General features: G+C 41.6%; 1 protein-coding gene and 1 long non-coding RNA gene across 6 annotated transcripts in view; one reads left to right on the forward strand and one right to left on the reverse strand.

Annotated features, from left to right (window-relative positions):
* Positions 1-23,321, forward strand: part of SLC44A3 (solute carrier family 44 member 3) — a 167,065-nt gene that overhangs the window by 79,878 nt on the left and 63,866 nt on the right. For 2 of the 5 annotated variants that reach the window (XM_032777865.2, XM_075067800.1), the window contains exons 1-2: positions 20,414-20,543; positions 21,679-21,786. The exons of 2 other annotated variants lie outside the window; for them this stretch is intronic. In XM_032777865.2, coding sequence (XP_032633756.1) covers positions 20,517-20,543; positions 21,679-21,786 — 135 coding nt within the window. In that variant the 5' untranslated portion in view covers positions 20,414-20,516. Of the gene's footprint in view, positions 1-20,413; positions 20,544-21,678; positions 21,787-23,321 lie in introns of those variants that run through there. One more of the 5 variants, XM_032777866.2, reaches the window with a different exon arrangement.
* LOC116823375 (uncharacterized) lies at positions 1,916-8,600 on the reverse strand. The gene is made up of 2 exons (XR_004373406.1): positions 8,521-8,600; positions 1,916-2,429 (listed from the first exon to the last, which is right to left on the reverse strand). It is a non-coding gene; the product is annotated as an uncharacterized LOC116823375 (long non-coding RNA).

The following is a 23,321-nucleotide window of genomic DNA, read 5'->3' on the forward strand; positions in this document are numbered from 1 at the left end:
GGCGGGGGAGACTGCGGGAACTATGGGATAGCTACGGAAGTGCTACCCACAATGCAACGCTTCAGAAATCGACGTTAGCCTCGGAGCATGGACGCACAACGCCGAATTACTGTGCCTAGTGTGGCCGCAAGAAATCGAAATTATAATATCAGTTTTATAAAACTGATTTTAGCAAATTCGATTTTATCCCGTAGTGTAGACGTGGCCAGTGTGTGTGGGCTGGCTGCTGGGGAAGTTTCTGAGACACTGTGAGCCTTCTCTTTAAGCACAGTGGCACTCATCAGGCTTGTTCAGACCGCAGCAGCTGCCAGTAATTCTGTCCTGATCCTGAGCCATGTCCCCTTTCCCCTACTCTGAGGAGATGGGGTAGATGGTCTAGGGGGAGGAGAACACTCTGACATCAGCGCCTGCCTGCACCCTCCGCGCTGCACAGCAAGCAGGAGGGTCCCAGGAGCTGCTGGCCAGGGGCTCCAAGGCAGAGGACAGGAGCAACACAGCAGCACAGCAGAAGGAGAGGGGCATCTGAACACACATCACTGGATGTGCATGTCTCTGCTAATCAAGTGGGCAGAACTTCATTGACTCTTGCACAGACACACAGCTTATAGGGAACACAGATCCCAACTACACATACAAAATGATGGGAGCTAAATCAGCTGTTATCACTCAAGAAAGAGATCTTGGAGCCATTGTGGATAGTTCTCTGAAAACATCCGCTCAATGTGCAACGGCAGTCAAAAAAGAGAACAGAATGTTAGGAACCATTAAGAAAGGGATAGATAATAAGACTGAAAATATCATAACACCACTATATAAATCTATGGTACATCCACACCTGGGATACTGTGTGCAATTCTGGTTATCCATCTCAAAAAAGATCTATTAGAATTGGAAAAGATACAGAGAAAGGCAACAAAAATGATTAAGGAGATGGTAGTTTCCATATGAGGAGAGATTAAAAGGACGAGGATGTTTCAGCTTGGAAAAGAGACGATTAAGACGGGATATGATAGAGGTCTATAAAATTGTGACTGGCTGGAGAACGTGGGTAAGGATGTGTTATTTACTTTTTCACATAACACAAAGACCAGCGGTTATCCAATGAAATTAATAGGCAGCAGGGTAAAACAAACAAAATGCACAGCCAACCTGTGGAACTGTTGCCAGGGGATGCTGTGAAGGCCAAAACTGTAACAGGGTTCAAAAAAGAATTAGATAAATTCATGAAGGATAGGTCCATCAATGGCTATTAGCCAAGATAGTAGGGCTGCAACCCCATGCTCTGGGTGTCCCTGGCCTGTGACTGCCAGAAGGTGGGAGTGAATGACAAGGGGTGGATCACCCAATGATTGCCTGTCCTGTTCATTCCCTCTGAAGCTCCTGGCATTGGCCACTGTCACAAGAAAGGATACTGAGCTAGATGGGCCATTGATCTGCCCCTGTATGGCTGTTATTATGTTCTAACGTGGAGCTTCAGCTTCTGAGACTTTAGCAGTTCTAGTTCCTAAATTCCATCTAATATTCCAGTTGGAATCATTCCTCTGACTTAAGCTTCCACTATAGGAAGTTGTTTGTTAATCAAGGCTTTAATTGGGGTGTGTTGCAGATCAGGAAAAGAAAAAGCTTTGAAGTGGGTCAGGATTAAAAAAACTATGACCTTGCCTGCTGAAAGGAAGGAGTATACATTACATGTAGAGCTTTCTAAACTGTGAAGATTTGTGACAGACAGCATTGTCAGGCAATGGCAGACCCAGCACTTCTTTCAGACTACCTTAAACACAGATAATACTTTTGGAACACGGAGCATGTAGGTTAAAAACATGCAGCAATAGGACAGACTAGTAATGTATTAATGTGCAAAATATATTAACATAACATCATACGAACTGTAGCATAAAGAAACAAAGACTGTCCAGACTGTTACATGCCTTTTATTACTTTAACCAGAGGTCCTGGGGAACGCCACAATAAGAAGAGCTGAAGCATAAAATACAGAGTGTCAACACAGATAAAAATATGTTAAGCCACATCCCACAAACCTGAACTTCTGCCAGTTAACATCCCACATATGATACACATAGTTAAACAGCTGTTGACTTAATATTTACTTTGGACCCTGTCACCAGTGTACTTCACGCACAATTGTATAACTTTAGTCAAAAATAATGCAGGCTGTGAGTGTTAGTGCCCCTTTGGGGATTGCAACCGGGTCTGCTACAGATAATCAAATGCAAATACACTGCTTGCATCCCTGAGACTGAGTTTTTGCGAGAGTGGAAATTGCATTATTCCGGGAAAAACTGACATGCATCATTATGGGGTTTTTCTACTGTTGGACAATAAAACAAAACAGGAAATTGTCGTCTTTCACACTTCATCCGTGGGCACCAGCACATGAAATTGAAACTTCTCTGCTTTATAGCTGATTCCTAGGGGAAAGCAAATTCATAGTTAAATGTATTTAGATTACATTTCAAATGAAAATCCTTTTCAGAAAGATGCATATTCTTCTGGCATAAAAAAAAGTTTTGGTTAACTTCATTTTGAATCTGATAGAAAGACAAAATAATATGCACATATACCGGTTGGTAACTTAAGAACTTTTACAGCATTGGGTCAAGATATACCTAGAATATAACTTATGGGTATGTTCTTTCTGCATATTGTTTGCTATAATTATCTGACTCTACGACAGATCCTGCACAGATTAACGTAATACAAACAATTCTCAGCATTGATATAGCATTTTTCATCCAAAGATCTTAAAGAACTGTACAAGAGTGGATGAGCTCTTGTCACCATTTTGCAGATGGAGATATAGAAGTTCAAAATGGTGAAGTGACTTTTCTGGGGCCACCAGCTAGTAAGTCAATGGCAGAGCTGAGAGAGAATCTAAAGTTCAGACTCTCATGGCCCCATACGCAGCCCCACTGCTTTGTGCAAATCATTCCTGCAGTAATAGGCTGAGCAAATGAGAATTTATGGGACTGCAAAGAGATCAGGGTGTATATGCAGTGAAAGATGCAAATTACTAGTATGCTCCATGACTGTAGTCTGCTTGGGAATGACACTTCCAGCACTACAAGACAAAGCCACTAATAACCAGCAGAGTGACATGTCTGTGGGTTCAGAGGGAAGCCAGAAATGGATTAGAACTGTTGTCTGCTCTTAACCCACAGACATGTCACTCTTAACCGACTGACTTTTCTAGTACAGCTGTGTTCATATACCAAAGCTGGATTTCAGCTCACTGTTTGCTGAGGCATGCTTTTTTATCAGCTTGATTACTTCTGGCTATATGGCATGCTATGCTAATAAAACAGTCTGTAGAGTAATGTGTTTGATAGGTCACTGGATAAGGATAGATTAAATCACAAGGTTTGCATAGTTTAGTCCATGGTTGCTAATTCCTTCCCTCTGATCCAATAAATCCATATCTGGTAGTGACCAGGAAGGATCAAGGGAATTCCCAGTCATATGTATATCCTTTGGTTTTATAAACTTTCCTAAGCTGTTCGTGTTAGCAGTTCCCTACTGTTGTGCAAAATGTATTACGTGAACAGGAACTGAATTGTATTTTACTGCAAAAATTGCCTTGCAAAACTGTCACTGCACACCATGCTTATGCTTTTTAGTCATTAGAAAGAAAAGCAACATCCTGTTGTCCAAAAATACATCTTTCCCTTGTAAAACATGCAATGATTGCTACAGACTGGTGTTTCCTCAGCAGCCACACAAACAACTGAAAGATATAGATATTTTTACTCTCCAAATTTTTTGTATCATATGTAATCATGTCATTCCTTTACACACTGAGACTAATAAGAGAAATGTAATAGTTTTGTGCAATACAACTGCTTCTTAGAAAGAAGAGAACATTTTCTTTTTTCTAGTAGAATTATATTTTCTTTTTGTTGCATGAACATTAACATAGCCAGTAACTTCAGTGATACTGGAATAGTGTAAACAGCCCTGTTCCATTGTTTAATCATAATAGTAATGACCAGATATACAAAACACATGGACATTTGTGCAATTGATAATAATAAATCAAATAATAATAATTCTTAGGTCTTATGTACACATCTTTTCTTCTCAAGATTTAAGTTGTATTTCAAAGGGGATAAGTATCATTATCCTCATTTTCCATAATACCACAAAAGTGTTAAATAAAATTACTTATAAATACAAAAAATACCGATATGAATGAACATGAAACTTTCAAGTTTTTTGAGATAAGCCATAGCATGATTCAGTAATAACCATAATGATCACAATATTCACAAGTTAATTATTATTGCAGTAGCAGTGTTATCATTTGAAAACTTGCCTCAGAGAAATATAGTTCCTAAATCTCAGATTAAAAATAAAACAATTTTAGTGACAATACCATACAAATAGTAAATTTTAATTTTACTTCTATAATAGGAAATCTGATTTTTTCTTTCATGTTTCAACTGACCTTTTAACAGACATTGAAAGCTATATAAAAGTTATATTTGAAATTACATGAGTGATATTCTTACAAGTACTTTGTTAGTATTTGGAGTACACCTGGACAACTGAACAGAACCATTAAGCCAGAACCCAAGTGGCCACTAAAGTGAAACTGTAGGTCTTCCACTTCTGCCACCCAGTGGCAATACCCATCTGAACCTGATATATATAACTGAGGATAAGCAACTTTCACCATTAGGTGTGTGACATTTAAATGTAGCAATGCTGACAATATTATTTGACAATAGAGATTATATCAGTTAAGATATGGAAAAGACCTATTATATCCTAGACCCCATCTCTCTGCAAGAGTAGCACATAGGGTCAGAGTAGCCCTTATCCTTAAGTGCTCGGACTACTATAATGAGATTAACCCTCTGAGTAAGGACGACACATGTGACTAAGAGCTTGCAGGAGTGGTCCATAGTTTTCTGACGGGACATATCAGATATTAGAGTCCCATCCTGCAAGTCCTTGCTCATGTGAGGAGACACACTGAAGTCTCCTGTGGATAGAACTACTCATGTGAGTGAGAGCTTGTAGTTTTGGGCCTTTGCACTGATTCAGCAGAATTTTGAACAAACAAAATTAACATTTTAAAAAATAACTAATTCCCTCACACTCCACCCCACTGCCATTCTGTTAATTCCACAGTTACATTCCTTTTCCTTTCACAAATCTTGTGAGTAATTAAGGAGCAAGACAGTATTTTCTCTTTTATTTTAAATACAGCGAGGCATAATTTATGAGACATCCTGACTGTTTTATGAAAAACACTTCTACAGAAAGGTTTGGCAAGGTAAATCCATAGTAGATTAGGCAACAAGTCAGATAAATAGATCAGGGGTTCTCATATTTCTTTGCACCATGACCCACTTCTGACAACAAAAATTACTGCATGACCCCAGGAGGGGAAACTGAAGTCCGAGCCCCACCAACCTGGGCAGGAGCAAAGCCTGAAGCCCAAAGGCTTCAGCTTCAGCAGGGCTGGCTCAAGCTTTTTTGCCACCCCAAGCGGTTAAGGAGGGGAAAAAAAAGCCTCGTTTCGGCAGCACTTCGGTGGCAGCTCAGCCACGCTGCTTCATTCCTCGGTGGCAATTCAGCGGCGGGTCCTTCGGTCCGAGAGGGACTGAGGGACCTGCCACTGAATTGCCACTGAAGACCCAGGCGTGCCGCCCCTTCCCATTTGCATCCCCAAGCACCTGCTTCATTTGCTGGTGCCTGGAGCCGGCCCTGAGCTTCAGGAAGGGGGCCTGTAACCTGAGGCCTACCACCCAGGGCTGACGCCCTTGGCCTTTGGATCAGCCCCAGTCAGTGGGGCTCAGGCATCAGCTTTGAACCTGCACAGTGGAGTTCAGGCTCCAGCTTTGACCCCCAGCAAGTCTAACGCCAGCTCTGGCAACCCCATTAAAACAGGGTTGTGACCTAGTTTGAGGTCCCGACCCACAGTTTGAGAACTGCTCAAAAAGATTATCTATTAGCCATGAATCAGTTCATACTGAGTAGCCACTTTGCAAATGTTGATCAAACATCTTGATTCATCACTATTTTTAAAGCAACTTGCCACTTCCTTGTAAAGGGAGCATATCATCACTGAACAAATATAATGTTACATTTACTTCCACTAATAACAAGTGATTCAACAGAATGTCATATATGATGTTCTATTTTCAAGCACTAAAAAGTTTATGCCTGTGATTTCCTCTAACTTCCACTTCAGTGAGATTTTGGATCTACTTCTTGTATTTTACATTCATTTGCATAAGTGATACAGAAAAACAAAAACAAAAACAAAAACTACAAACTACAGACTAAAAGCTGTATCCTGCATTGAGGTACTGCTCTCATTAGTAACTGTTGGAGGCTCAAGCCCACACTGTAGTTTGACTTGCAATACTGATATAATAAAATCTATAACACACAGAAGAAATGCCTTGCACAAGGTTTTCCTATCTCCGTTTATTTGATGGGATGAGATTTGCAAATATGAGGAAAAAAATTTGGGCTTCATTCGTCTGTCACTTACCCAGTGTAAACCTGGAGTAACTTCATTAAAGTCAATGGAGTTACACTAGTGTAAAACGAGCATAAGCGAAGACAGATGCAGGCCTATTATGATTTAATATGCACTTTCATTTATTTAAAGAACATTTTGTTAGCTATCATCATAAACCACAGTACTTTAAAGACCATGCAAAAAGGCCAGGGTCCTACACCCAGAGTACTTACATTCTCATTCAGACCAATATGCTACTCAGCACAACAGGACTATCTACCTAGGCAGCTATAGGTTGTTCATCAATACATTGTCCCAACACCAGTTCAGTATGAAACAATGCAAAGACAAAGGGCAAATTCACTTTTGCCAGGCAATGATGTTCACAGACGAAGAACTACATCTCTACACTCAATCAATAAGAATCTGTTCTCGTATCAGTTCCAAATTTAGGGTCTAATGCTGCAAGTTCTAGTGTAAGTAGTTTCATTGACTTCAATGGGATAATTTGTGTAAGGACTCCTCACATGACTAAGGGTTTGCAAGATCAGGCCCTAATTCATAATTACGTCTTTGGCAGAAATCAGACATAAAATTAGAGGAGTTCAGTGTTTTTCTATACCTTATCAAGAAACATCTGAAGTATCAAAGCTATGCGTAAGCTTTTAAAAAAGCTGGCAGAAAATGTGCTTCACATTCTCATAAGGGCCCAATCCTGCAAGTTGCTAAATGCCTCCTTTAGGTACTGGTCCAATACCCATTGAAGTCCAGTGGAAAGATTTCCATTGACTCCAGCGGGCTTTGGATTAGGTCCTTAAAGTGCTGAGTACCCACATCTCTTACTGGCGTTGCCTCATACGAGGTGTTCAGCACCTTGTAGGATTGGACACACACTCAGATACATTTATTTTGTGTTTCTGAATGTGCATAATTTCCTCTTCCAAAAGAGAAAAGGAATTGGCAACAGTGATATTTTGTAGTTACTGTATTACTTGAAATTGCACCTCACTGGGATATCAGGAGAGAAATTTAATATTTTCTTAAGTTAGTACTTAATATTTTGAACTTAATATTTTCTTAAGATAGTACTAACTATGCAGTTGAGCTGCTGGAAAGATCAACCGTGACAAAAGCATAATAAAAGTTAGTGTACAAATTCAAATGTTATTGATGTCTATTCCAACAGGGATGGTAGCACAAAACATCTTCACAATTCATACAGTTCTGCCAATCAAATAAAAGTCAGGTATTTACAAAGGGAAACTAGGTGCATCAGATGATATACTCCAGAAGGATTCCAGTTAGGTATTTTTATATATTCACACAATATAATACCTAATTGGAATCCTTGTGGAGTAGAACAAGTAGCAGGTTAAGTTGTGCCAAGTGGCAATAGTTCCCGTATAATGAGGAGTGAAGACATGTTTTATAATAAGCTACACCATAATATGTAGTACATAGTTGTGCCAAGTTGTACATAGTTATTTAGACATACATCTATTCTATACTATTTTAAAATTTTAGCATAGGTTATTACAAAACATGTCCTCATTCCTCATCGTAAAGGAGCTGTTGCCACTTGGCACAATTTAATGTGCTGCTGGTTGGAAGCCATATCTGTCTGTACAAGTATTACAAATACAGGCAGCCTGCCCATCTGCAAACAGCACATATATTTTCTTAGTTGATCAAATAAAGACAGTATCTGTTATTAGGTTAGTAATTAGTATAGTCCCTAGGCTGAGGACCTGTGCTGTGCTGTGCTAGCAGGAGGTGACTAGGTTTGTGGCTCTAAACCTTTTTTCCCATCTACATCCACAAGAGAGCCAAAAAATCATCTTGAAACCTATGAAATTTTCAAATTTTACATCTGTTTTGTGAGTCATATGATCAAAAAAACTGTGGGACTTGGGGAGGGAGGAAGAGAGATGGGAAGAGCTGTACTGTGCCAGCTGATAGTGTGCCTCCCCCACAGAAAAGAAATTGATTCTGTGCCTCAGCCATACAAGATCCCCTCTGCTCCCCACCTGTTTTCCCCTCCCAAGGTCCCATCTGTTCCAATCCATCCAGATATCCTCTCTCTCCCTCAGAACTCTGCCTTTACACACTTGGATTGAGGGAGGGCTGGTGTGTGTTTTCTCTTCCTCCCCCATTTGCATCCAGGCACTTCCTTCCTCCTACCTGGGTGCTGCCCACAGCCATAGAGAGGGAGTGCCCAGTGCTGCTGCAACAATACAGCTCTCCTGAGACTGTCTTCCTACTTCCTTTCTTGATTCTATTGCACACCCCCCCACAGTAAGGGCCTGCCCATCCACAGCCACTTGAGGCCCCTTGATGATCTCCCTGGGGGTTGTGACCAACAGGTTGGGGAATCCTGAATGGACTAGGTGATCTAACTCAATAGGTCTTCTCAATTTATCATTTTGAGTATTTATAGCAAGAAAGGAAAGAAAAAAGACAAGCTGCCACCCAAACATCACTATATGTTGCCAGGGCTTTTATTTTTTTTAAAAAACACTTTGTGAAAATGTGATTTATAAGCTTCCAAAGCCCCACATGGAGGAAACAAAATCTAGATGCATTTCTTCATGCTATGGGATGTGAATAAATACAGGGAAAAGAGTCCTAAGCAGCCACCAAAGGAATCAGCAAAAATCAGTTGCCTGGTTGGCCTATAACTAAAAAATTAAGCAAAACTGTACTTAAAATCACTTGGTGATATTTAAGCAACCACTTTGAAGGGAGTTAGTGCTTAGTCCTTAGTGCTGAAATCACTGTAATTACATAATATGACTGATGAACCTGCATTACACTGACACCTTCTGGGGGAAATCGGTAACCATAAAATTTTAGGCAGACTGATTTCAGTGATTCTACTAGTGCACCAGCCTAAAGTTGGAACTCCAACCTAACTCTTTGAATTCAACATACCTACTTTTCATAGATAAACATAAATTAGTTATACCTACTTAATTAAAGTGAACTGCTCTTAAGAGAAGGAAATTACTTATGAAAGATCTTATGTTTGGACAAAGGGCTTCCCCCGCTTCTTCGATAAGATTAATTTGTTTGTTATTCAGTAAAAACCTGCCAGTCATTTTGTTTAAAGTTTGCCAGGTTCAGGCAGATTCCTTTGAAGTGAACACAATATTGGTACAAATGCTGGTTGCTATGATTTCCATCCAGTTAATGGACTAGAAAGCCTCAGTCCCTTTCACACATATGGTTATGGAGGCTAGATCATACCAATGTTGCTCTTTACTAGCTGGCTGCCTGATTTGTCTTGTCCCAAGTCACTCTGTTCTAAAGAGCTTCTTCTGGTCTCTCCTTCTTTTGTATAATTTACAGAGAAAAGTGCCCTATGAGGACCTCCGACCTAATGCAATTCCCAAACTTCACTGTATTTGTGGGTCAGTTTCCTTGAAGCCATGAACAATTCATCTCCATCTCCTTTGATACTGCTAGGTACAATAGCAAATAGAGCACCATCCTATTTCTCTGGACTTGAGATGGATATTGATAATCTTAACATTTGGAAAGCTTAAAATCAAAGCTCCTTTCCCCCTGTTGCCATAAGTGTAATATATTGTTAAAGATATTTCATATACTCTAAATCTGACATTTTGCAAAGCTACATGATCACTCTAATTCTTTGTCTAGAGTTGTAAATAACATGGCATGTAAGACAGAGAGCAGTAACCCTGAGACACTAAATTTCCTAGAATGTTACGAAGGGCTTAAAGTGAGTCAGTTATAAAAGTAAATCACTTTCAGTAAAATGGATGTATTCCAACAGTGTCTTAGGTCCAAATGGTGCCCCAGAGGTTTGCATGGTGAAGAGGGATCCCTCATGAGTGAATCTACTTTTGCCTATGTAGAAACAGGAAATCAAAAATAAACCTCTCTGCAGCACGGTATCCCCCACTGCTTTCCTGAATGTTTGATGAGATGATAGGGAATCTGAATGAGAAGATGCCAGCAGTGGTCAGCTGGGATGGGGATACACATTGTAATCCCTCCAGCCCCTTAGGGAACCTGCTCTGAAGTTAATACATCCTGAAAATGAGGACCCTTAGTGCTGTGTAAATCCACATTAAGGAGGATGGGATGATGTTGCAGAGGCAGCTGGTAGCAGTGTGGGATTATGAACTGAAAATTGTTACATATTGACTGTTACCTGTGTATTAAAAGTCAACTGGTGAAGACTAGCAAATAGTAGAGCATGCATTCATTACAGCAGTGTTATGAGGCAGTATATATAAACAGATGTGGCATTATTATACAGGAGCGGTGTAAAGTAGTGTATTCATCACCACGCATCCCCCTGTGTCAGAGCACTGCATTCCAAGAAGTCCTCTTTGGCACCCCCCGGTAGCCACTTCCTTGGCCCTTCCTAGCTAATGTGGTCTCCCTTGAGATGGTCTGTGGCAGGGCCGGCTCCAGGGGTTTTGCCGCCCCAAGCAGCCCCCCCCCCCCCCCAAAAGCCGCTATCGCGATCTGCAGCAATTCAGCAGGAGGTCCTTCGCTCTGAGCGGGAGCAACAGACCCTCTGCCGAATTGCCACCGAATAGCTGGACATGTCACCCCTCTCGGAAGTGGCCGCCCCAACCACCTGCTTGCTAAGCTGGTGCCTGGAGCCGGCCCTGGGCTGTGGCCTGGCCCTCCATCTAAATTACTTAAAAGTTTCTTCCCTTTCCAAGGTAGAAAAAGGTCCAACTGAAAGTCCAAATAAATGTATAAACTAATAACTCTTCCACCTCTATCAGGCTCGACTGAAGTTCTCCTATTGGCCCTACTTTCCCACACAAGAGCCTGACTTTCTCCTGCAGAGTTCCCCTTCTGCTGCTTCTTTGTCTTAACAGAATTCCCTCACTGCCTCCCCTCCCCAGGGACTCTGGCAGCTTCCCTTAGGGATATCCCTGCCACTTGTGGGCCCCAGCCCAGGGCTTCCCCCATGGGAGTCTATCCTGCTTCCTGTTGGCTTTCCAGCCTGGCTTCCCAAGCCTTTTCCAGAGAGAGAACTCCCCTTGCTCCTGTCTCCTGAGTCTTTGCTCCAAATTGAGTTTGGCAGTATGTTTGAATAGTCTTTTCCTGCCCCCCTTTCACAGCTGAATCACTACTCATCATTCAGTTTCCATACAATCACAAGCTGGGGGCTAGCTCCTAAGTCACAGCTAAGGCTGAACCACACTTGCCTTAAAAGACCAGCCAGCCCGTGATCGAGTAAGTAAGGCTTGGGATGGATAGATATTTCAATGTTGTCATGTCATGTTCCACTGGAAAAGTTTATGTGTGGAGCTACATCTGTTCAATATACAAGTGATTGGTGTTGGCTGCATAAACAACTGTATAGAAACAGAAATATATGGAATGTGTTCTCTATAATTCTGTAATTTCTGGGAGGCTGAAAAAATAGATATACAGTTTAAGCTCCTAGACAAACATTTCCAGTATAAAGATTCAGTTTTCAGAGGTGTTGAGTAATCTCAGCTCCCACTGAAATCAAAGATTATGCCCTAACAAAGTACAGTATCATTAATGAAATAAGAGATCAAATTAAAATAATTGTATTAATTTAGGTTTTCTCTTTCTTTGTCTTAATCATATGTCACCTACAGAATTAATTTCCTTAATCAAATAATCAAATTCCAAATTAACTACTAAATAATTAATGGAAGGGAATGTAGCAGATATCAACAATTTTCTATTGTATTTTAAAGATTATCTTATCTCTGCTATTTCCCTTCAAGTAATGTGGGATGTATGTTTATCTTACACAACAAATTTCCCATATTACAATATATGCGATGCAGGAAGTCTTTCAAGTAACTAAGATTCCAGGCCAGGTGCGAACATGTTGGAAAACAGATTAACTGAAAAGTTAATTTCCAGTTTCTGACCCTAAATATTCTGTGGTAATATGAATAGTCTCCATAATTCTTACACACACAAAAACTACATTAAAAGAACACTTTTAAGGTTGCAAAGTCAAGCACTCAAAAGTTAAGGAAATTTGAGAATGAAAGTTGCCTTAATTCAGCATCCTTACGTGCATGCATTATGATACAATCTTTAATTATATGATTATGGGGAAAATAAATTGAGGGCTTGACTTGGCAAACTTAATATTGTTTTAATATACTTTTTGTGTGTCATTTCCTACATTTTTTTAAAAACAAACTGAAAAAACAGAAATTTCGTCATGTGGCATTATATTCACACTCACATGGTTCATTAGTAGTTTGGAACTTTTAGAACCACTGCACAGCCATCTGCCAATTAAGCTAATGGTATCAGTAATAGCATATCATCCTCTATGTCAGTGGTTTTCAACCTTTTTTCATTTGCAGACCTCTAAAAAATTTCAAATAGAGGTATGGACCCCTTTGGAAATCTTAGACATAGGCTACGGACCCCCAGAGGTCCATGCACCATAGGTTTATAACCACTGCTCTACCATCAGCAATATTATGGGATGAGACACAACTTTGCTGATGGGGTCAGGTCCAATCCATGCAGTTCAGATCCGAATTTCCTCAAAGTCCAAAATGTTTAGAGCTGGGGATTTGGTTCATCTCTAAAAATAAGTACTGCTATTATAATTTGGCAAGGGACTCTAGACAACTTCCTGGATATTCTCTTCAAATCAGAGTACTGAGATGCCCAAGATATAGCCATGCTGCAACGTGTGTCTCAGCAGACTCTAACACCTGCTCAAGCTTTGGAATGTAATACTGTAAGGAAAGCGATGCTCCTTAGATTTGACACATTGGCTCAAGCCCTCATTTAGTTACCTGCAAATACAAATGTGAGGTCTCATTCTGCAAGTACTTACTACCAAGTAGAGTATTTGCTACCATGATTGAAGTCAAGTAAGCACTATGTTCTGTAGTGTTTACCAGAGCAGGCCCTAAATTACTGATTTGGGAGTCTTTCCATTGACTTCAGTTAGCTTTGAATTAGGTCCTTATTGAAAAATCATTGTTCCATTGCTATTCTTTTCTTCACCTAAAAAATGTAACATAACACTTCAGGAATATTGCTCAAAAAAAATAATTCATGCCTGCTATGAGATCTAAAATTGGAACCTGATGAAGAAAGGCAAAATAAAACATACGTAGCTATACCAGACATAGGATATTAGTAACCTTTGTGTCAAGATAAGTCAACTAATTGTTAGTAACATTCTCCTTAATAATTTTCCACGAGGAGATACATTTTCAAAATATTAGCAGCCTCTTAAATGCACACTTGTTAACATTACCTTGTGAACTTTCATTACAAATTTATTATTCAAAGAGAAGCTAATCTTTTTCCAGGTTTTACTGCTTATTTTGGAAGTGAGAGAGTGCAAGACTATAGACAAGTTATTATATTTCCTCTAGTTATATTTAATTTGTCCATCTAGAAAAAATCCAGTAAAGACAAAATTCCTTGTGCAAAATTCCCTAGCTTAGAAGATACAGATATAAAACTTTTTACAAATGATGAAAACAGCATACAATAAATGGACAATATATATTTGGAAAACTACAAATGGATGAAAATAAAAATGGTTGACTGATAACTGCATTATTTAGCGTGTCCTTTGTAAGGCATTTTCAATTAAAATTATTTCCATTGAGCAGGAGTTATTGTCAGAAAATAACACATCTTTTACTCAAGGTTGTAGCACCTGGTAGCAAAAGCTATAGCTATGGTCAAGCTTTCATTAGCTGTTCCTAGATCAAAGCTGGTTTTCCCTAGGAAAGGGACTGGGCAATGAGGTTTCAGTCCGTATTTCAAACACTATATGTTTTGCAGGTGACTGCGTCCAGGAGTTTAGTTTAACCTATCACATAGAAAAAGGCCAATTTCAAAATTCAGATATGGACCTGTCTTTGCATTCCAAACCACCTGAATGTTTACCTGGAGTCAGATCAGGGTTTCAGCTTTGGCTCCCTTTCTTCCTGAAACATTCAGAAACAGCCTGGGAAAAATACAACTTCTATTAATTTAACTGGAAACTAATCAGTCAATCTCACAAACCATGAATCAGATCAAATGTTGTGACACACACAGTTAAATAAAAACATGCCTGGAGGCTAACAGAGCAACCAACTTTGTGACTTACAAAGCCAACGACCAAAGGTCCCTCTGATTTGGGGAATTAAAAGTTCCCTATATTTCTGCCTCTGGGCATGTGCACTGATGCCTCACTCCAGGTGCCTCTCTCAGGCCTATGCCCCAGCACAATCTACAAACCAAGGGAAGATAGGCCTGTGGGGCCCATACAATAGGTGTACTCTGTGTATACATACTGGATTAGGACCATTCAGAATCAAGGAGGAGGTGGTAACCCCTTATAACTTTTAGCCCAGTGGTTATTAGAGCACTTGCCTCCAAAATGGAAGACCTGGATTCAATTTCCCCCTCTGCCTGATGGGGAGAAAAGAGTTGAACCAGGGTCTCAGACCTCCCAGGTAGGTGCCTTAACCATGAGTCTAAAGCATAGAGTAATTCTCTCTCTGGCTTAACGACTATTTAAGTATTTATCCAACGTATAATAGCCACCATCACCTTCTCCTCCATCCCTTTTGTGTGTAGTTAGGCAGGTGCCCCTAACTCATTCTTGCAAGAAAGAGTTTAGGCACTTAAGCCACCTGACTCCATGAGAAGGGTTCCCAGCTCTGGCTCACAAGCAGAGACAGGTGCCTCTCTACAGCCTGGATTTAGTCACCTAACTTCTATGAGAGGGACAGAACACACAGTACATACCCCTTTCATTTGCATCTCCCATCGGCTAGCTTAGGTGGCTCCTCACCTAGTGTGCTGGCTTTGGTAGATCACATTCTTAGGTGCCTATCTCTTCGCGTGCAATGTGTAGGGAGCCTAAATGCCTAACTTAGGCTTTGTGGGCCTCATTGTTGTTTCATTGATTTTTAGGCTCCTGAAAATTAGGTGTTGCAACACTGAGTACTGCCCCATCTAAATCGCTTTGTGGATAAGCCTTCGAGCACCTACATCAGCACAGCAAGGTAGGGATGCTGAATCTACTGTCATTACATTTCTATAGTTTTTGATGTAAGGTCAAAGAACCTAGAATACTTCAGTGAAACAATGGTATAGCAAATAGATTTCTCACAGAATACTTTAGTAGCATCCTGAAGTTAAGCAGGTAAACAAATCTTGTAGAGTTTTAAAAAATACCGCATGCCCAAGTATCAATGCGCCTGTAATGTTTTGAGGTTCAACCCAGACCAGCAAGTGGTTGCGTCACTCCCTTCCGTGTAGTCCTGAGTGCCTTAAATACTCTGCTGCTGCGGCTCACATCCCAGATACCAACAACCAACAATCAAGCATGCAGTTCTGTGAGTGTCTGTGTGCTGTGTAACCTGGTTCCGTGTGCTGTGCAGCCCTGGTTCAGTGTTCTGACCCCAGCAGTCTGCATGCAACACAACAGCCCCACTCTGTTCTCCACCAACCTAGGTTGCTACTTGCATGGTGATCCCAACACATTCCCAGTCCTGAATTTCCCCAAAACTGTCTGTTCTGAAGTGCCCAGCCCTCTCTTGGAACACTCAGGGAAATAACAAGGTTTGCTCCCCTAAGGGGAGAGTACAGCTTATTACTGTAACTTCAGTTAACAATCACTTCCATTCAAAAACAGCATTGGGTTGGTTTAGATTAAAAGTCAAACAAGTTTATTGACAAAATGACATCAGTTAAGTGATAGACCCTCTGGCCATGACCCAACACAAGGAGAACAAAGTGCTTGGGTCCTTTGTCTTCCCAGGTGAAGGATAAGATGGAGTCTAGCTTTGTCCCTTATATTCCCAAAGGAATTGTCTTTGTCCTAAAAGTCAGGAAGGCCTCCTAGGGATTTAGTCTCCTGTGTCTCTCCGGAGTGCAGGAGCCATATTCATTTTCTGTCCCTGTAGTTCAGTCTGAGAGTAACCCCTGATGGTGATAGTTAAGTCATTACCTGCACCCCTTGTTAGCTTGATGGCTTTGTTTACTTTTTATGTAACTGCACCTTCACTGCCTGATGACCAGGCTGGTCTGACAAACAAATACCAATTCCTGTGTGCAGGGCAGGCTGGACGTATGCATTGCTTCCAGACACATTTAAAGAACATAATTCTAACACATATCCATAACTCTTTGTGCACACCCCAGGTGTGCATCGCACAAGAATATTAATCATCAGTGAGTTATTAGTTTTCCAATATATATTACATGCCCCCTTGTGGGTATCATGACAAGTGTGTTAGGTGTGGTATGTCAGGCCTGATAAGAGTTGCTGACACAGAGTAGTGAGCCATCAATAGGCCTCTGTGTCACAGTACCTATATTAAAGTTCTGTAAAGTGCCTCACATTTGTATTTTTCTTCATAAACATAATGTAGAAATGTACTAAGTCCTGTAAAATACAGCAAAAAGGCCTGTTTATTTCCATTTAAGAAACACCACACTTAGGTAACAAACTAACTCTTTTTCTAAAATGTACCTTTTTAATTTAGCTTTTAAGGGGTACCTAAAATGAAATCATCTTAAAAAATGATTGTGTGGTCATTTGTTCACTCTTCCTGTTTCTGACATTAGGAATTTACCCCTAAAGTTTGGCTAAGGATCCCTCAACTTGGGGGCCATGGCATCAGGGTTAATCCACTGTTGAATTCAGGCAAATTTAATAAACTATGAAGAAAAAAACATACATAAAGTAAATATTTAAAAACGTAGAAACCTGAAAGCATCACTGTAACAGTCATTTAGGTAAGAAAATTAATACATCTCTCATTAGCTATATTCTGTGAGCTACAGTGACCCTGCAGTCACATTCTTTTTTTTCAGCTGGGCGCTGGACTAGAATCTTTTTCATGAAAGCTTCTAATCCAGCATAAAATAGCCACTATCTTCTCTGCAAGATGTGCCATAACAGTTTCAATTTAACATTGTTTCGCTACCAGCGCAGATGGTATGTTACTTTTCAGATTGTTTTATTAAAGTGTTCAAAATAAGATCTCCAGTGAAAAGATATTTTATGACTGGCTAGCACTAAAGGGAAGGAGTACTGTTAACACTGTTATTTCATAATGTGTTGCATAAATCTTCTTTAATCTATATTAGTGAGCAAGACATAGTAAACATTTAAAAATGCAGCCAGGACAGCACACTGAAAAAACAGGTCAGTAAAGCTGGCTGGCTATTTCAGTACTCACTGGCCATTCAAATAACAAACAGTTGATCATGGTTGGTGCTGAGCACATAAAACTCCCATTGTCTTCAATGAGATCTGAAGATGCTGAGCACCTTACAGGATCAAGCCCTAATATAATAACCTAAATAATTTCCATGCCATTTAGGGTACAAAACCCAAGCCTGACAAGGATCAAACTGATGTGATCGTTGGCATTTTGACAATACATAGGTAATTACCAAATGCATGTCAGTGGGTTATTCATAGTGAAATAGGAAACATTTTGTATTTCAAATAGCTCTGCAAATTCTATGGTTTAAACTAACAAATAAACTAATTGTAACTTCAAAACCTCTATCCAGACTAGCCAGTGTACATCTGTAAACCCTGAGAAGTAGAATTGTGAATGAACTCAAAGTTAGCTCTCCAGAACTGCACTTCCAATGGCCGCCAGGCTGCCAATCAGTTACTTGCTGCACTAAAATAAAAGAACAAGCTTCTTGCTGTAAACAGCTCTCCAATTTCTAATGGTTATCCCATGGATTTAATACAGAATATCACATTCAGACTGGACTGTAACTCTTTCTGCAACTTTGTTGGCATCCTTTTAACATAAACTGATCCAGAATGCTGCAGTGAGATTCTTTCTGACGCATGCTGAAATGTCACATTTGGATATCAAATTGGATAATGGATTTGGATACTGTTAAGACATGGGTCGTAAGATTGAACTGAGAACCTCCCCTGTCAAATGAATTTTTAAAATGATTCTCACTAGTCAAGAAAGTGAGTTGATTTATTCAAACAAAGCCATTTTGAGGCTTTGGAAAAGTGAAATACCCCCTTGCTATTCCAAAAGGATTCAGGAAATTACCCATAGTTTTCCTTCTCAAATGGGCATATTTTTCCTTTAACAATCTTCTTATCCTGGATCCACTTACACTATTCAATAGCACATGGATAGCAGCTCTACTACATCAGTCTCTCTCTTAGTCCAAATCAACTACACCAATTTTCTATGGCAGCAAAAAATATCATCAATTCAAATATGTCTGCCAGTTGAAATATTTCATCTGCATAAGATAAGGAATTTAACTCTAGAAAAAACTTAACATTTGATACCAAAGTAAAAATGTATTAAACCAATGTTCTAACAGGTTACTCCATGGTCTGGAAGTAGCTGCATTAAATGAAACAGATATCAAAAGGCTGGAGGCAGTAGAGATGAGAGTTCTTCAAAAGATGGCAGGTGTAAAGGGAAGAAGTCAGAAGGAGAGTAGGATGTGAAATCAGTATGGGATTGTCTACAATAAAAAAGATGATGGTGGGGACACTGCAGAAGACAAATAGATGTTAGGATGGCAAAGAAAATAATGCAAACATAGCTAATATCAGTCTGAGCCAGAGGGTGACCATCATCTAAATGGCAGGACATCCTATTCAGGGAGGGATAGGACCAGGCTGGGCTTAATGGAGGAACAGGTCATGGACAGCATATGAATTTATACCATTTAAACTGTTTAGTGAAATCATTTGTGCAAAGTCCTGTGTGGACATTCTTTTTTTCAATTTAAGAGTGGCTTATTTTGGTTTAGCATAGCCTGTAAATTTACTAACGCAAGCTAAACTAATATAAGCCTGGTTTAAACTAGGCTTGTCCAAACACAGTTTTTACCCTGATGTTACTATACAAACTATACAGTGTATGTAACTTTAGAAACTGTTATAGTTAAAGTGAACTGATATAGTTAAATTAGTGCAAGGGTTCTCAAAATGGGGTTGGGACCCCTCAGGTGGTCATGAGGTTACTACATGGGAGAGGGTCACAAGCTGTCAGCCTCCAGCCCAAAGCCCGCTCTGCCGCCAGCGTGTATAATGGTGTTATATATATGAAAAAGTGTTTTTAATGTATAAGGGGGGTTGCACTCAAAGGCTTGCTATGTGAAAGGGGTCACAAGTACAAAAGTCTGAGAACCCCTGAATTACAGCAACTCAGGGCCACCCGGGGGGGGGGGCAAATGGGGCAATTTGCCCCAGGCCCTGGGCCCCGCACAAGAATATAGTAGTCTATAGTATTGCAACTTTTTTTATGTAAGGGCCCCCCAAAAAATTGCTTTGCCCCAGACCCCCTCAATCTTCTGGGCAGCCCTGCTGCAACTCCCTAGTGCAGATGCATTTAATCTGATATAGAAGTATTTATACTGGTAGGCTTGTTTTCATCCACACTAGGGGTTTGCACTGATTTAACAGTATCAGTTTCTAAACGGATGCAAAAACTGTGTGTAGACGAGGCTTAAGAGGCCTTTTGCACTGGTTTAAGTACCTCAATTTAACATCACACGTTTTAAAGGGGTGCAACTCGGATAAGCCCTGAAGGGTGCGAGGAGCACCGCACGTCTGTACTGGGCTTTTGCTCTGATTTCAGCCAGACTCTAGTGTCGCTGGCTGCGCCTGTACAATGCAAACCCTTAGGCGAACGCGTGCAAGTGTGAAGCTTGTGCCCCAGCAGGGGAGAAAGCTCTGCTCGCAGGTGGCACCTTTCCCGCCCACGCTCGGGCTGCCACCTGCGCAGCTACCTGCACGGGGGACACGCTCCTGCCTTGGCTCTCCGGGGGCAGCGGGGGTGCCGCTTGCCCAGGGGCTAGGAGCCGAGCAGGGGTCCGCCCCGCGCTGGGCTGGAAGCCGGGAGGAGGGGCCGTGCCTCTGCAGCGCACCGCCGGAGCCCCAGGCACGGTGCCGCGGCTGGACGCCCGGCAGGCAGGCTGCTCTGAGCGCGGCCCTGCACTTCCTGTACCGCTCCGGGCGGGCCCCAGCGCGCGGAGCCCCCTCCCGGCTCGGCTCGGCATGGCGTGCTGCTGGGGCGAGTACCAGGTAAGACCCCGCTGTCCGGTCGGGAAGGTGGCCGGCAGCAGCTGCAGCCTCCTCTCCCCCCCCCCCCCCCAACTCCTCCGTGGGACGCACCAAGGGCCTGGGCTGCACCGACCAGCTGCGAGCCCCGCGGAGGAGCGATAGGCTGGTGCCCCCGCCCGCAGTGAGGAGTTGCTGCCTTTCCCGCCCGGGAGGTAAAGTCTCCCCCTCTCGTAGGAGCGTCTGTGGCAGAGGCAGGGAGGCGGCTGCGAGCCAGGGGCACCCGAGGGAGAGCACGGGAGTCCCCTGTCCAGCACGCTGCCCCGTCCCCGCCGTCTCCCTCGCTCCCCGGGCAGCTTTGTCCCCAGTCCCCTCCTCGCCCCTTCTTTTTCTGTGCGGGTTCTAGCTCTTGCTAACGGAGATCCCATGTACCTGGAGCCTCGGGGTCTTTGGGTGGCTCCGCCCCGCCCCCCAGAACTCTTACAACTCCTGCTAGTACTTAAGAGATGGGAAAGACCCGTCAGGAGCCAGATTCTGGTGTCTGCTACAGCCATGCCAGTCCGGATTGACTCCATTGAGGCTGGAATGACCGAGATCAAATGCTGGCCCTAAATGGAGTCCAGCCTCTGGCTGGCACAGACTACAGCCCCCCATAGAGCTGTTGTTGGATACTAGACTGATTGCTATGACACTTGAGTGAGTCCAAAAGGCTAAGAAGCAGCAAACTCGCCCACTACATCAGGGGGAAAAGTACTTAGAAAAAAGGAGGAGAGAAGGTGCTGGCTTAAAGTCGTTTGACAATTCTTTGCCCAGTGTAGTCACATGGAAGCGCCTCTCAGGGTACTCTGTGGGCCAGGTCTTGTGCAGGAGTAGGTAACAGTCTCCGGATGGTGGTGTCAGTAGATAGCTATCATTTGTCTGGGTGTGTCCAACTTTCCCTACCCTCTAAAGTACTCCCCATTATTTGGAGGACAGTTAGGTTATTTAATATAGTAATATTGTGCAGTACATGTAAAATAAATTCACTATTGTTAAGACTACACACATTACCAAATGTTTGACATTTTGTGCACACTAAGTTACTCTTTCACTGCTTTTCAGATGTTTGAAACTGAGAACTATAACTTTAATTGCACTTAAAAATTATTTTTAATTTTAGGTTTCTGTAGATGGGATTTCTGGACAAAGAGAATGGAGACCTCTAATTTATAGAAAATGCACAGATGTACTCTGGTTGATTTTATTCTTTCTTTTTTGGGCTGGTTTGGTAAGCATGCTATCTGTTGAAAGAGAAATCTTACTTAGAACTACTGTAAGTTTAAAGTGATTCTGAATAATTTAGGGGACCTCACTGTAGAAATTATAGGGCCTTGATCTTGTGACCAGATAGGAGAACCTTTGTGCCTGCGCAAAGCCACAATGAAATGAGTTTAGCTCCACACACCTGATCAGAGGTTTTCCTTGCAAGGATCCAATGGCAAGCTCAGCTTCTTGTACTTAGAACAACCTCTTTGGGGCAGAGTCTGTCTCTTTGTTATGTTTATGTGCAGTGTCTAGGACAGTGGGGCCACTAGGCATTACCACAATGCAAATTAATAATCATAGTCTCTTCAATTTTCTAACATCTTTTTAAAAACTTACAATTAATGCAAAAGAACTCAGCGTAAATCTCTGGCACACTTTATAAACTAAACTGACTTGAGAAGCAGGATGAGTTATGTATGCCACCTTGTGTTTAATGCACATTTAGATATGACATGTCACACCATGGTGGTATCCAGCAATTTTATTCTTTCACTATTCTTATTGCTTACCCTCTGTTATATATTTTATTCACATTTAAATTATGATTTCCTTTAGTTTAAAACACATTTGTGGTGACATCCAGTGTTGTTTATTCACACTGACTTTGTTTCAGGTTATTTCGTGATCTGGAAGTGCACATTATTGGCGCATACATGTTAGCACACCCTCTTGTAATTATTTAATGTTTGCAGCCAGCCATTTGTTATCAATAGTCTTAGATCAGATTCGATGTGCTGAGCTTTTGTCTTAGTTTGCAATCTGTGTGGAAGCAGTATGGACCAGCTTAGCAAGTAAAGTTCTGTTGGACTTGTAACTTCCATCTGTCAGAATTTTTCATATTTAGAAGTAGGGTCACAAAAGACTACTGTATCTCTTCTTGCTACTTTTTGAGGTAGCTGTCTGATTGCTGGAAGTATATTTACTGTATAAATAAACTGGATCTAAAATATTTTGTTATTGTGACAGTTGAGATGCACGTGTACATAGCAACCTTGACTATGGAGTCACTACAATGCCATATTAAGATAAATTAATGTATAAAAATTCAGGCATCAAAATAGTCAAGTGATATAAATCAGAGGTTCTCAACCATTTTTTCTTTCTGAAGTCCTGTCCACCTGCCCCCCCAACATGGTATAAAAACTCCAAGGTCCAGCGAGGGGGGTCTTGGGGTTTTGGCCTATAGCCACTGGTGGGGGTGGGGATGTGGACTTGGAGCATTAGCCCTGCAGGGCACCATGGCTCCAGGCTTTGGCCGTTGGGGTGAGAGGGGGAGGCTTGGGCATAGGTATAGTTTGACTTCTCATTGGGGAGGCATGGCCTGGCAGGGCTTAGGCCAGGTCTGTACGGTGGGCCCTGGGGAGGAAGCACCACCTCCACCCCCTGACCTGCCTCGGCAGGCCATGCAGCCTGTCTGGGTTAGGGGGAGAGTGCAACCAAAAATGTATAATTCAGCTCAGAACACTTGAAAACTGCTCAGGATGCAGGCAGAGGGCA

The sequence above is a fragment of the Chelonoidis abingdonii genome, chromosome 7 (assembly GCF_003597395.2).
Source record: "Chelonoidis abingdonii isolate Lonesome George chromosome 7, CheloAbing_2.0, whole genome shotgun sequence".
Lineage (NCBI taxonomy): Eukaryota > Metazoa > Chordata > Testudines > Testudinidae > Chelonoidis > Chelonoidis abingdonii.